At 44.4% G+C, this 14,236-nt stretch overlaps 1 protein-coding gene across 1 annotated transcript in view; it reads right to left on the bottom strand.

The window, feature by feature from the left end:
• The window catches only part of CAMK1D (calcium/calmodulin dependent protein kinase ID), a 230,915-nt gene that overhangs the window by 11,324 nt on the left and 205,355 nt on the right, over positions 1-14,236 (bottom strand). Inside the window, exons 7-10 of the mRNA XM_075024665.1 lie at positions 13,463-13,575; positions 11,652-11,730; positions 1,052-1,139; positions 385-523 (exon numbers count right to left, since the gene is read on the bottom strand). Coding sequence (XP_074880766.1) covers positions 385-523; positions 1,052-1,139; positions 11,652-11,730; positions 13,463-13,575 — 419 coding nt within the window. The remainder of the gene's footprint in view (positions 1-384; positions 524-1,051; positions 1,140-11,651; positions 11,731-13,462; positions 13,576-14,236) is intronic.

Genomic DNA, 14,236 nt, shown 5'->3' with positions numbered 1-14,236 from the left:
CTCAAACATAAACAGTTTGAGTAAACTTTTTCAGTTTTCAACCAAATACAAAACTTTTTTGCTGGATCTTTTTGTCTGGATCTTTTTCCCAAGCGAAAGTCCTTTTTCTCCACAAGAAACAGTGTTTTTCTCTCAAAAATGCATTGAGCTAAACCACCATTTTTTTCAGTGCATAAACTTTTCCAATTAAATCGTTATTTTTTTGGCCAGCTAAAAACGAAGGCCTCGGTTCCTTTTCAGTCCTTATGTTAAACACCTGCTTGCACAAAGCCAAACCTACTGGCAGCAAGGACTGCAGCCTGGGGAGGTCAAGGAGAAAATGGGGATCCCGCAAATTTGCTCAACTTCCACGGCGGGAGCTTTCCCGGGATGTCAGCTACTCACAATCTTTCCGTGTGGCTGCGTCGGGAAGCGGCGCGGCGAGGCTGAGGGTGCTCGACACGCTGGCGCTCGCACTGTCCAGGCTGCTGCCGAGGTGTAACCGTCTCATGTGTCGCACGACCGCTGTGGCGTTAAACGCTTGCTGGAGCGAAAAAAACCAAGAAAGAAAGAAAGAATAAAAAAAATTGGAGGCGGAAGGGTTATTTCTGCTCCTCTCCTGGCTGCTCAGAGTTGTCAGAAGGGAGTGAGTCCATCATCTTTCAAACTTTTCCCAATTTCTAGTTTCTAAGCTAGAAACAGCAATATCGAACCATACGCATTTCTGCCCTGGTCCTTCTCCCCATCGTTCCTTCTAGCACTCAGCTGGGATGCAGCAGCCTACAAGGACTACTTCATGTCCCCCCGCGGTGCTGGCCAAAAAACTTCACATATAACCATGGGTGCTTTAGCTATGAGCAGCTCCAGCCCCACCTCTCATTACCTTTATATACCTGGCTAGTAGCATCCTCTATAAAAGGCCCTGCAGGGCCATGTAACCGAAGCCTGGACCAACTATTTTGACCAAAATTCTGGGCCACAAAAGCACTAAGACACTGAAAGGGTGGCTGTATGGCTGCCGTGTTAGCAGAGTTATGTGTCTAAGCGTCATCCCTGAGGATGGGTCACTTACTCTCCATTTGCTTTTTGCAAAGTTCTTCCGGATCTGAGCGCTGACCGACTCGTGGATGTTTTTGTTGAGTGCTGTATCACCAGCGATCCTGAAACGGACAGACAAGACAAATTGTAAGAGATCTTTTGCTCTCCTTGAACAATCTTTCTTCTTCTCCTCAACAGAGAAGGCTGGTCCAAGGTGTGATTGCTCCTGCAGTGACGATGATTTCATTCACACGAGGGCTCAAACTTCCCACCGCTGTCTCTGCTGGCAGCAGTGGTGGAAAATCTGGGGCAATAAAAGCGAGCGTAGATAAGACTTGTAAGTCTGGCAGCTACACAGAAGTACGACCTTATTTTGTTGGTGCGCGGCTGCTTTCTGTCACCATTACAGCCCTAGATGAAAACATTGTACCTTTTTTTTTCTGTACATCTAAAGATTTAACATCAACAGGCTGAGACTACTTTTAGCCTCAGCCATGCAGCAGCTTCCAGAGCCACTCCAACCTGTCTGACTTCTGTTTGCACTAGAGATTTTCCTGCCACCCTGCAACATACATAGCCATTCATCATGATTAATGTAGATTTACAGTAAAGCAGATACATGGACACTCACTAAAGCAGCACAGGCTGCACAAATAGATTAAGCTGAACAACGCTCAACCTAAAAACTTGACTGATCTTGTGCAGTTTCTTTAACAGATAAAACCACATTAAAATACCCACTAAACACAATTATTTCAAGGGAATTTTATTGATTCCTTTAACTCCTCAAGGCATGAACTCTGTTGGAAGAGTAGGCACCATAGGGAACTGATGTTGGGCCATGTGCTGGGGTAATTAGTGCTATCTAATGTACGTGATGCCAGGAAGCAAAGACTGCTTCCTATGTTGTATGTGATGTTTTCAGAAATCAATTTTTCAGCCACAGTGTAGAAAACCAATGTCCACTAGCAACAGAAAATTATAATAAATTGAATAATCTACCAGGCACAGAGCCTCTCAGTCTGGGGACCTCCAATAAAATAATACAAGGGTCTGGGGGACTCAGCAGTCATCTAGTCCTTCTCCCCTGCCCCAGCTCTGTCAAAATAATTATGACAGATATTTCGCTAACCAGTCCTTAAAGATCTTCAAAAGATGGAGACTCCTCAGGCAACCTATTCCAGCGCCCCACTATCTCCCAGAAGGCACAGAAAATAGTTTATTCCCTTTGTCTTTGAAGCATTCTTTCACGTATTTGAAGACTGTTATCATGTCTTCTCTCCGTCTTCTCTTCTCTAGACTAAACAAACTGATTCTTCCACTGTTTCTTCATAACTCATATTTTCTAATCCTCTGATCTAGTGAGCTTCTCTGGACTTTCTCCAACTAGTCCATGTTTTCCCGAGAGGGCAGTACCCGAACTGTTCGCTGTTTTCCAACTAAGGCAGCAGAATGGCAGCATTGCTTTGTGTCTCCTAAAAGATGAAGCTCTGCTTACATACCCCAGCCTTCTGTTTCCATTTGTGTGTGCCATGAATTGAAGACATTCCTTTCATTTTGCCAGATCATTCCAAACTGCGACCCTGTTCTTCAAAGGACATGCAGCTTCTTCTACCTTTGTGTCAATGGCACACCTAAGAAGAGCTCTCTGGGACCAGTCTTCTCCAAATTGCTCCCCTCCTTCGTGCTGGCAACATTCACCCAGCATGTCAGAGAGACGAGATGAACTACTTACTCTTGGGAGGAAGGTGAGGGACTAACCCCCCCATCTCCCAAGAGTGGAGAGCCACCAATCCCATCCTGTTGCAACTGAGCTAATCTATATTGAGTTTTTCAAGAGTAGGGTTGTGGGCAGGGTTCCCATTCAGGGTAGCCTACCTCCAACTGGGAAGGGCACTTCTCTGACCACCACCGCCACGTAACCTCTATCTCAAGTAGACAGAAGAACTTGTACCGTGAGCAAAGTGTGGCTCCCAAATGGCACCTGGCACCCTCTCTTGGGTCCCTGTGCTGTTGATGGAGAAGGGGAGGTGTTTGACTGAGGACTGGAAGATCTTCAGATCTTCCTCTGAAGAGGATTCCTTCTGATCATCTCTCCCACTGACAGGGAGGCAAGTTGGTCTGGATTTCCCACTGGGGCCAGGCGGCTAAAAGCTTGGTGAGGCAGTATCTAGGTAAAGCATCATGTTCACTGTTCCACCCTCTGACCCTCAGGGGCAATACTGCCAGGCCCAGCACAGACCCTGATGGAACCCCTGCAGTATATACTCCCCGATGGATACAAAGCCCAGCTGGCCTTGCACCCACCAGACCAGTGCACTTTCTGTATTTCTCTAGCATGAAATCATCATGTGAAGCAGCTCCTACAGCTTTACCACAGCCACACCTAACATGACCCAAATGACATGACACAGAGTGTCCCCGACTGTCTCCAGGTCACTCCTATGAGGAGCTGACCAGAACCCCGAGAAGTCTCTAGCTGTACTGCCTGCCCCGCACAGCTCGCTGGCTCAGGTGCACAAGCGTGTGCAGATTTGCCTCCACTCTCCTCGCACACCGCTCAGCCCTTCGGTGCAGACGGGCCCTAGCAGAGTTTCCCGGTGGGAATGGAAACTGCTAGTCGAAGTTACTCCAAAATGTCACGAGCACTCTGCTCTGTCCAAGAACACCTCCTCGGTGAAGGTAGGTGCCCTCAACAAACACCAGCTGGGAGCTCTGACCGTCCTACTACAGATCTGCAGAAGAAAACTAAGCCCAACTCTTAATAAAGTGGACAGCTACAAGCCAAAGTATCCACTCAGTAACTGATCAAAAAGACCAAGCTGCAAAGAGAAAATTTGCAAAGATCATTTTTCCTCCAAATCTAATGAAGCATTTTGCTTTACGAACAAGTTTGTTAACAAGCTGTATAAGCACAGATCATGTTTCCCATTTGTCAAATTTTATTCTGGAAACATGGACAGAACAAGTTCTTGGGGTACGATACCCTTGCCAGCTCTTCCAGAAGATCTTTCCTGCCAGTCTCCACAAGGACTTGCAAATGCATTTTTGCTATATGAAACTTTTCATTGGGCGTGTAGCTCAAATACAGGCAATATAATTTTTTGAGTTTAGGGATCATTTTCTGAAATGCTGGTGGTTTCAATAAGAAACTGCTGGTTCCAATAGTTCACAAACTGTCTTCTACCACCACTAACTCTATGTTCACTATGCAATACTCATAATTCCAGAAAAAAAGTTTTGGTATTTGGGTGTTTCCCAAATAGGCAGAATAGTACTTGTTTAATTCACAAGGGGATGGACAGACATCCTGTGAAGCTCTCAGAAGCTACAGCGGTGGGGACCATCCTACATCTAAAGCCCCTTCAGCAGCATTAGCACCTTGCAGATGGTAGTTTTTAATCAGAGCAAAGTAACAGCAGTGCTGGGGCTAATTTAGCGTAGCAGGATCCGTTCAAACACGTGCTGGTATGCTGAACAGCGTGGCTCAAAACGCAAGCCCGGCTGCCAAAGCCGAGTGTGGGATCATTCTCCAAGCTGTCTCTGAAGAGCTATCCTGTTAACGGTGCAATGCTGTAACATGAGGACTGTGCTTTTATACTGTATTTCGCACTTGGAGGATCTCGAAACTTTTATAAAATACTCACAGTTAGAGTGTTTATAGTATAGTTTTACTTCTAGGAAAATGTTAACATCCATTTGCTGTTGGTGTTTTGCTGGAGATGTGGTGGTTTAAGGATACAGGCAAGAGCGGTGGAGGTGAGCAGGTAGAAGTCATATCTTTTATATGATCAGCTGGTAGAGTTTGAAAAATGAGATAAGCTTTTGGGCACACAAACCTACCCCGAGGTGATAAGCATCATCACATCTATACTGAATGTATTTAATCATGAACTTTAGTTCCCATGATGAGGAGATAATGCATGAAATTTAATAGAGATACTGGTTTTAGAGCACACTATAATCACCCTTCCACCCTTCCCTCACTCACCAAGTCCACAGGCTAGAAACCTTTTAGGACAAAAATACCTTAGCGCCTTCCTTCTTCCCTCCCGTGCACAACATACGTTTCTCCTATAGGAATCAGCTCCATTTTCCCTGAGAAACAGCCATCTTCTGTTTCAGAGATGATCAAACTGATGCATATCTAGTCAAACCCTGAGCAACAGTTCTTGGCTTTGCAGTTAACTTTGAAGTTAACTGTGTCAGCACTGAAGTTTGTTTTTACCAACTATACCAGTTGGCCCAGTAAAAGGTATTACTTCTACCTACCACACACGTATACAAAACCAAAATTAAACAAATCAGAATAATGCATGATCTGTTATCATGCTGAGCATCACCCAGAACCAAACAAGGACTGATTAGCCCAACTGGAACCCGGCTTTTCTCTCGGGATCCCCGTTTTGCAACACCTGAAAGCAGCTCCCTCCTAACAATGGTTTGGGAACTTTGTGTTGAAGGTGGTCTTACATGCACTTGTAAATATGTCTCGACACACAGAATTGGATAGCAAGGGCCACAATCTGACAACTCTCCATCACAAATACTTCCACTGAAGCGAAGAAGGGTATTTCTCATGAATAACCATAACAAATCTAGCCCTGCACATGAGAGGAACCTAATCTAATGATCACATATTATTTCATAGTATCTAATTTACTTTAGCTCTCTATCTGGGTTCAAAGCTATCACAGCAATTTATCTGGCCGTACCACTTCTAAGCTTTGAGAGGAACCTCCAACAAAGACAAACCCAGTAAATTTCCTTTTGAATGGTTCTTTGTTAGCATACTGCAAGCATATGTCTCTCGCATCCTTCCTGCCCACAACGGCAGGCAGAGTCTTTCATCTACCATTATTTTCTGAATCTTCATACTTGAAGGCAGCCAACTCAAACGCTGCGCTGGCCAAACAGTGCCTGGAAATACTCTGGAGTATGATGACAGGAAACATGGAGTTAGCTGTAATGGATAATGCTGAAGGATCATAACTCTTCTATACATACACACACACACGTATATACACACACGTACACACAAGCATGCATGTAAATATACACACGCACATACTGTATCAGTGATGCTCCAAAATAAATAGAGTGCAGGGACGAACTCGATAAGAGTTTGATTTAATGTTGTAAACATCAGCAGTTCCCTTCAGGGAGCTCTTTTCACACTTCAAACAACATTGTCTGAGAACTGAGCTCTTTGTAAACCATGTCCTTTCCCTGGGTGGAAATTATTATCTGGCTTGTGCTCTCTGGCACATAATAAACACTCAGGGTCATGGTCACAATTTGCAGAGGCTCAATCCTTGCCAAAGCTTCGTGATTCTTCGGCGTAGGCGGGAATGGACGTCGGCACGTCCCAAGTATCCGCTCTCCCTCTACACAAACAGTGGGGAAAGGTGAGGGCCACACTCGTACCCGCAGACACAGGTGTCTAATTTAGGTGCTATCACCTCCTTCTCCCCTATACAGTCTATACACGGAGGCGATACATACATCACTCTCTAATTTAGATGTCCCAAGTTGCCTTCAATGCCATAACCAGCTTCAGCACACAGCTCTAAATCCCATTTAAGGTCACTTGGGTAACGCGTGACAGAGCAAAAAAAATTCACAGCACACCTTCCAATTCCTGTACTAGCTTCCTAACTGTTGGACCTTTTCCTCGCCCTCTGAGGACTGTTTTCTTTCCCTCTGACCTGAGCCTGGGGGCTGAATTTGGGGCTGCAGGACCCAGCTTGACCTGACGGGGAGTGCAGTGTGATCCTATAGCCAGAAAAAACAGGTCCTTAAGTTTCTGCTGCTCACCCTTAATCGTTGCAGCCTGAGCGACTGCCCTAAGCAGGATGTGGGTTCTGACGTGGCAATATATTTAATAAACTTAATTGCTGTCATTAATACGAGCTAGGGAAACATTAAAATGTATCAAGCTGCAGCAATATTATCCCACTCTTGTTACTTTCATTTTCCACGTCCTTTTCAAAAAGTCACAGTGGAACAACTAAGCAGAACATTGCACCTTTGCAACACACCATAAACAGCACAAACCTCAGTGAAAGATAAGCTATAAAACAAATAACCTTTCCAATGGAAAGCATAAGTCGGCTGTATATTAAGCAGGAGAAATCTGTATAAATGGACAGATTGTACAGGCTGGGGTGTAATTATTATACCAACAAGTTTTACATATTGTACTGTTTCAGCTACCATACTTCACTGCAATTATTAGCCTCCTTTTCTGCCAACTCTGAGTTTAACATACCGTCCCCCTGCCAAGGCCATTTGATTATAAATAGCAAAACATCACGTAAATGCAGGCATGTGGGGAGCAGATACAGCACAGAAAAGTGGGCCATTGGGAAGAAGTATTTACTTTTTTTAGGGTCTGATCCTGTACAAACATTTGATCATGTGAATAGCTGGCTATTCTAGAGCAGTTTCCCGAAACTCAAAGAGATGATTAACCTTAAAGGCACAAATATAGTATCTTGCAAGATCCAGTTCTTGCAAGCCTTGTTTGGAAGTTTTTAATAAAAACATGGTAACTAAAATAAGAGGTATATTTTGGAATCAGTTTGTTCTTCACAAATGCTATACTTTGAAACAAAAAAATCTCATGGCCAGGTAGCCATCTCATGCACAGTTAACTATTTTTATCACAATTAGATTATAAAGTATGTGTTAAGTACTCATGATTTGAAACCTATCTTCCTAATTTGTGGCTGATCCCAAAGACCTGATACTGCAGGGGCAGATTTCACAGGAGGAAGAAAAATGGAATGCTGGAAAATGTCACTACATGGAGTCACTTCATCGTATATATTAATTATCTACCATTTGCACAGCACCAGTGACTTGGGTACTGGTGAGACAAGGAGACAAACCCCAACTCTCACTGAAGTCAGTGGCAAAAATCCCATTAACTGCAGTGGAATCAGGGTTTCACTTCATGCAAACTCTAGGGTTCAAAGATGCTTCTCCAGTGACACTGCTCTACAGAACCAGTTGTGCAGACAAAAATATACCTTTTATGAGATGCCATTAAGGGCTGCCTGAAGCGTAAGCACTCTGCAAGAGTGTATCATTTACGGGACCACTTGAAGTCTGCTCTGACCATCTCTTCCCACTGAGCCAGTGGTGTTATGTACCTCATTACTCTTGATCACGCGCAGAGAAGACAATGTTATGTAGGCACTATGGAAGGTGATGTTGCTAATGGGCATGTATGCTGAGAAATACCTGCTCATGTGAAAAGGTGGTATGGGATGCCCCCATTATAAAAGACGTGGTACCCTCTCTCTGTTGGCTGAACATGCCCACACTTATCTCTGACTGCTGCAACACTGAGCGCAAGCGGGCGCGAGAGGAACTTGAGCCTGGACTTGTTGGAAACTTAAATACACCCACACTGAGAGAAGGACACAGCTGACCATTGAGAGAAAGCACAGAGCTCTCCTCCTCCTCCACTGAAAAGGCCCTCCCCTCCTTCAAAGGGGAGGAGAGGATGCCATTGCAACAGATATAATGGCTAGAATGAGAAAAGAAGCAGTAAAAACCTCATTATTTCCTGGCGTAAGCTATCTGGGTGGAAAATGCTTCTTGAGAAATGGCTTGGCAAAAGGAGATCCTATCACTAACCCTGAAATAGCAGATAATATCTGGGTAAGTAGCCTTGATTATCCAAAAAGGCATTTATCACTACAGGATCCAAACCCTCCAAAAAATCACTGCACCACTCTCCGGAGAGGTCTATAACTGCAACATTTATGTTACAGGAAGCTTTTCGGAGCATGAGGGAATGAGACACCAAGTTTTGCTCAAGACCACACCAGGGAGGACAGAGGCAGATCTGAAGCCCTGTCTTTGGAAACCTCCATGTTTGCATTCACTGTACAACTGTCCTTCTGTAATCCACTGGCACATACCGTCTCTGTGTTGAAGGGAGGTGCATTTGGGATGGGGGGGGGAAACACGGTGAATATTTTAAGCCTCCCTACTGCAGTGCCATTTGCATGTGTGACATTTCAAAGGCTGACCCTGCGCCGTGCTTTACATGGCTGGGAGGTAGCCCTGCAAATGAACCACTGCCTTGCAAAGTCAGCCTGGCAGGAGAAGACTCCTGCCACAGAAATGGGGGAAAAGCCCTTCTTGGGGGGTTGTTTTTAAAGGGAAGATTGGATTCTGTAGAAAATATCAAAAATTACGGAGCAGCCTGCAAGTTTCTGTTGGCCCCTGGCCATGACATGTAAAAGAAAAAAAAAGAAAAAAAAAAGGGAATGAAAAACTTTTTATCATTTTATTCCTTCAGGAGGGCCCAGAAGCTGTATGTGTTACAAGTGCCACGTTTCTTTGTTGCACTCCAGCAACCAACACAGATGCAGCGGGGCCAAGAGCTGGATGCTTTCGTTTTGTGTATCTTGGATGTAAGGCTTTGGAAAATCTGCCTCTCAGTTATACAAATGGTCACCTCATTCTCTGCTGGGAGTTGCATTCCCATTGTTTATTCTGTATTTCTAATATTGACTTTTGTAACTTGTTTAATTTCCTGAGGCTCAGGTCAGTATCATTTAGAAATGTTGAAGTTTTTTTTCTTCTCATGAAAGTTGGATTTCGTTTCCCAAATTTCCTTTTTGTCACACAGACAATGCAGTTGTTGATGGGACCTTGGAAAAAGGGCAGGCCCAGGTCTTGACTTCTCCTCATCTCTCACTTGTATTGATGCCAGCCACTGATGCAGCTAAAAACCATCTGTAAAGTGTTTCTCATTGTCATTGGCACGGGGGATGAAAAGCAAGAACCTTGCTTTTCTCAATGATTTACATTGCCTGCTGCATCCCAAGCCTTTCCTAAAACTTTTTAATTGTCAAGGCTGAGCCTCAATCTTATCTTCAGCCTAATTTGTAATCACAGAGACAATCTGCACTCAGACATTGGTACATCATTCCCACTATGAAGAAATCAGTGCCATTTCGCTGTATTTCTACCACTTGTGTAGTCATAATTTACTGAATGTCTTCACGAGTGCCAAATCGTTAATTAATGATGAGGGTAATTTGTCAGCAAGCCAGAATGGTAAAAATCTTTGAAAGGATTTACCTTCCATCTAGTCCTAGGACTGAAAGCAGCAATGAGATGAGATAAACCAGTGAATGTCAGAGAGAGAAGCATAAACCCCTTGAAAGCAAACTTAAGCATTTGTTCTAGAGCTACAGCCATCAAGTTTTACTCTGGTTTGAAATGTAATATGATTTTAAGTTGGGTACCAAGTTCTGTCCCTTCATAGCTGGAAAGATGAGGAGTGTGTCCAAAACCCACATCTGCTGAGGAAGCAGAGATGACCAGAGCCCTGCTGATAAAGCTCCCCAGTCTCAGGGGGATGCAGACTCCATCCTCTGAATGAAGGTCTCCAAATCCCAACAGAAAGCAGTGCTATCTTAAAACTCACTGACAACTTCTATGCCTGTGCTTTTCTTACCGTGAGTTTTATACTCAACTCCTCAAGGCTGATCCCTGGGCTCAAATTGCATCACCAGGATAGTTTTGTGGTGCATCAAGCTTTAGAGCTAGTTATGACACTGGCCCAGCTGCTTTTCTGAGGGGCTATGGACACTAAGGAAAACTTTCTGTTCCCTCGCAAAGGCACAGCCTAACGCTCTTATCCAGCCAGTGCTCCAGAAACTGCAAAAGGAAATGGTATTTGTGGTAATTGTGAGAGCATAAAAACACAGTCTAATGCACACCTGGGGTGAAAATGTCATGTCATTGACTCCTTTTTGTTGCAGCTATTATAAGAACCAAAGTAATAGCTCGCTTCATATATAATGATCCCTGCCCTCAAAGACTTGCATCCAGAGCCCATTTGCGGGTGCAGCTAGTAGTGATGCTCAGTCACTCAGGGTTGGTCACAAGTACATAAGCCACTCTTGTTTCAGCTACATAACCCTTGAGTAACGTAGGTGAAGTTATCCATGTGCAAAGGCATCATCTAATTTAAAGCACTTAACAGAGGTCTAAATTACAAATACAGTCAGACCAGGTACTTTTCTGTAGTCACTGCAGAGAGAGAGCATTGCTATAGCCAATTCAGACTTGGCTTATCCCTCTCGAAGGTCTCCTATCTCTTCCATTCAACAAGAGAGGATAAACAGCATGTGAAACCAGCTCCTTACTGCAAGCAGGAGGTGGACTATCATCTGTGAAGCACAGATGAGGAGTTCCTACTTCATGGGATGCTCTTAAGTGCTCTAATATTACTTTGGCAAGGACTTCATGAGCGAGTTGATACCCAGCTTTCTGTACACCAGCAGAATTTGACACTTTGCCCCAAAATATGACTTCTGGGTTCAATCATTTTGGCATATCCCACTGCTGCACTACAGTCAACATACATAATTCAGTGTTTCACTGAATCATTACACAGATACTCAAGAGGTTGGTGCATGAGATTAAAGTCCATTGTGGCTTTCCAGGAAAATTTGGAGGACAAAGGCGGGGGTTGTAAGAATAAAAGCACAGTTATTTAGTAGAGGTTAGTATACTACATGACAGAAAAACCACTCCCACCCATGAATGTAAAACGATGCTCTCTGTCCTGAGGGTTTCACACAGCAGTGACTGTTGCTTACCAAGGGTGCCGTGCTGCTTGCTCACAGGTGTATCTTTTATTAGGGTCCTTCTCCATCAAATTCCGAATGAAGTCTTTAGCTGTAAAAAACCAAGAGAGACTAATTTAAAGCAATAGCCTTGATGCCCAGTTCTGCTGCCAGATGATCAGCCAACACCATTGACGAGGCTACCAAGTGCCATCTGGCCACAGCATGAGAAAATGGCCTTGGGTCATTTGTCATTTATTAGTATAGATATAACCAAAGTGACTTAGGACCAAATCTAAACTATTTAGTATGGCAGATAAAAGCTCAAGGCATCTACTCCTGCAGGTATATTTAGGAGTGGGATGGATAATTCAGAGTCAGCAGAGTACAAGCCTGCCCCAGCTCCTGGGTCCCTGGTCAGTTAAGTGGCTCTGACCATCTTAGTGGTCTGAATACGGCCACATCTGTTGGAGATGCTGGTAAACTGGGTGGGAAAACAGGCAAGGAGGAGGTCAGTTGCCACAGGAAGAGGAGCTTCTCATTGCTCACTCCAAGCAATCGCACACATGGGCAGCTGTGAGGATACACTGCGTATTTAAAAACAAGTTAACGAGGAAAATGGACTCCCTTGAGCATGAGGTAGTGTGTTTTTAATCGACACTATAATGGAAGGAAGGGACATCGCAGCATGGCATGCATCCAGTTGTTTCAGGAGACAGTAGGTGAAGGAGCCACAGCAAAGCCAAATATGGCAGGAAAATCTTTGTGCTGATTTAGGTCATGGACTTTCCCCCAAAATGCAAAGGGGTCTGCCAGCAGACCTTCATATTTTCTCTGAAAACCCTTATGGGCTTAAAAAAATTTCTCATCACATATATTTTTAAGCAATCCATCACAATGATATCTGGACCACAGATGTAAGCAGCATGAAATGTTGTTCTATGCAGAGATAACAGGATATATAATCATCTTTAAAATAAAACACTTATTTTTATATTTCCCCTGCTTTAATCAGTAGTACTAATGAATCACAAAACTGCACTTCTCGGGATATTTTTGTATGATAAAATATGCCTAGGATTCATTTCTTTTCCTGCATGAAATGGCAGACATTCCCCCCAGGTTGGACAGAGCAGACACTGGGCTTGTGTGACCTTTTGGGGACTACACAGCACATCAGTGGTACACGCAGGGTGCAATGCTGAACATGCCCCTGCTGTCACCTATAGACACTGATTCTGGCAGACCATGAGCCACGCTGGAGCCAGACGCCTTTAGGCATTGATTAGAGCAGGGACAGGCAGGCACTATGGGTTAAATGTCTTCTGCACTGGGTGGAAACTGGGTGAAGCATATGGGCAGCTACCTGCATCCGACCACACGGACAGTACTCCCAGTTTCTGAATCTGCTCACCTGCATCATTTGGAAGCCATTAATTAATGGTTCTTGGGTTCTTTGCTGTATACACTGCAGACTTGCTTCAGACCTGCAGTGCAGTGTCAGTAACAGAGCCAAACTGGTTTGCCACCTTATTATTAATAACACATAAACCATCTGCTTTTTATTTGGATATCATGGAGAAATTAAACTGTTTTGTCTTCTTGGGATAGTCTTCTGCTATCTTCGTCTTCTGTTCCAGCTACATTTTAGTGCTTTGTGTGTGGCTGGACAAAATGGTACTTAACTTGCTCTCCTGCAGAAATAAACTCCCACAACTATTTGAGCTGAAAGAAATGCATGTTCCCAATGGTTTTCAGTTAAAAAGAGATCTGCATATGATGCAGGGTGCATGCTCACGCCCAGAGGAGGATATCTGCAACAGGCATGCATATATCTTTCTTACCAGACTCGGAGATGTCATCCCAATATGGAGAGTCAAACTCATACTCCGCCTTAAGGATCTGCTCAAAGAGTTTGGAGTCGTTTTCATCATAGAAAGGGGGATACCCACAGAGCCTAATGGAGAACAAGAAAAGAGAGATGTGACCCTCGGACCTGCCTCTGCCAAGAAGGTGAGAAAGAGGGAGGGAGAAGAAGGAGAGACTCTTGTTTCAGACTTTCGCCAGTAAGTTTTCAAGCAGAAAAGCCCTACCATGACAGAAGTTTGTTCAGGGATGTGTAAACCTGCTTCTGAAGATTGGCACCATCCCAGACAAAGAGGAATTCTACATGGAAACCTGGTGCTGTTGATCCTACACTGACTCATGCAGATATCCTGGCCTCCTTCTGCATGCTTTTGGCTGTTTAGCCAGGGGAATAGTTTTGTTATACAGCCAGGAGCTCTTCTAGCCTCTCCTACACGTGTGGTAAGAGGAGCTTTCATGAGCTATACCCCACATCCACAGAGCACCAGTCCATCTCATCCCTCAGCACAACCATTCCCATCCTGGAGTCTTCTCCATACTGGCTTCACTGCTCTGATTGTTCTTCTGGACTGTTCTCACCCAATACCTTACACAAGCCATTTACTTATACTGGCTTTATTCTCTCCCGGCTGGCGGAGAAGCAGTGCCGTGGCTCTTGCAGACATGCACACACAGCAGAGCCTTGGGAACTGGGGACACACAAGAGGTGACGACACCTACCCAGCCACCTGCATGGCATCAGGACGGGCTTT

The sequence above is a fragment of the Buteo buteo genome, chromosome 4 (genome assembly GCF_964188355.1).
Source record: "Buteo buteo chromosome 4, bButBut1.hap1.1, whole genome shotgun sequence".
In the NCBI taxonomy this organism is placed as follows: domain Eukaryota; kingdom Metazoa; phylum Chordata; class Aves; order Accipitriformes; family Accipitridae; genus Buteo; species Buteo buteo.
The sequence above is the reverse complement of the archived record's forward strand: the minus strand, read 5'-3'. Positions and strand labels throughout refer to the sequence as shown.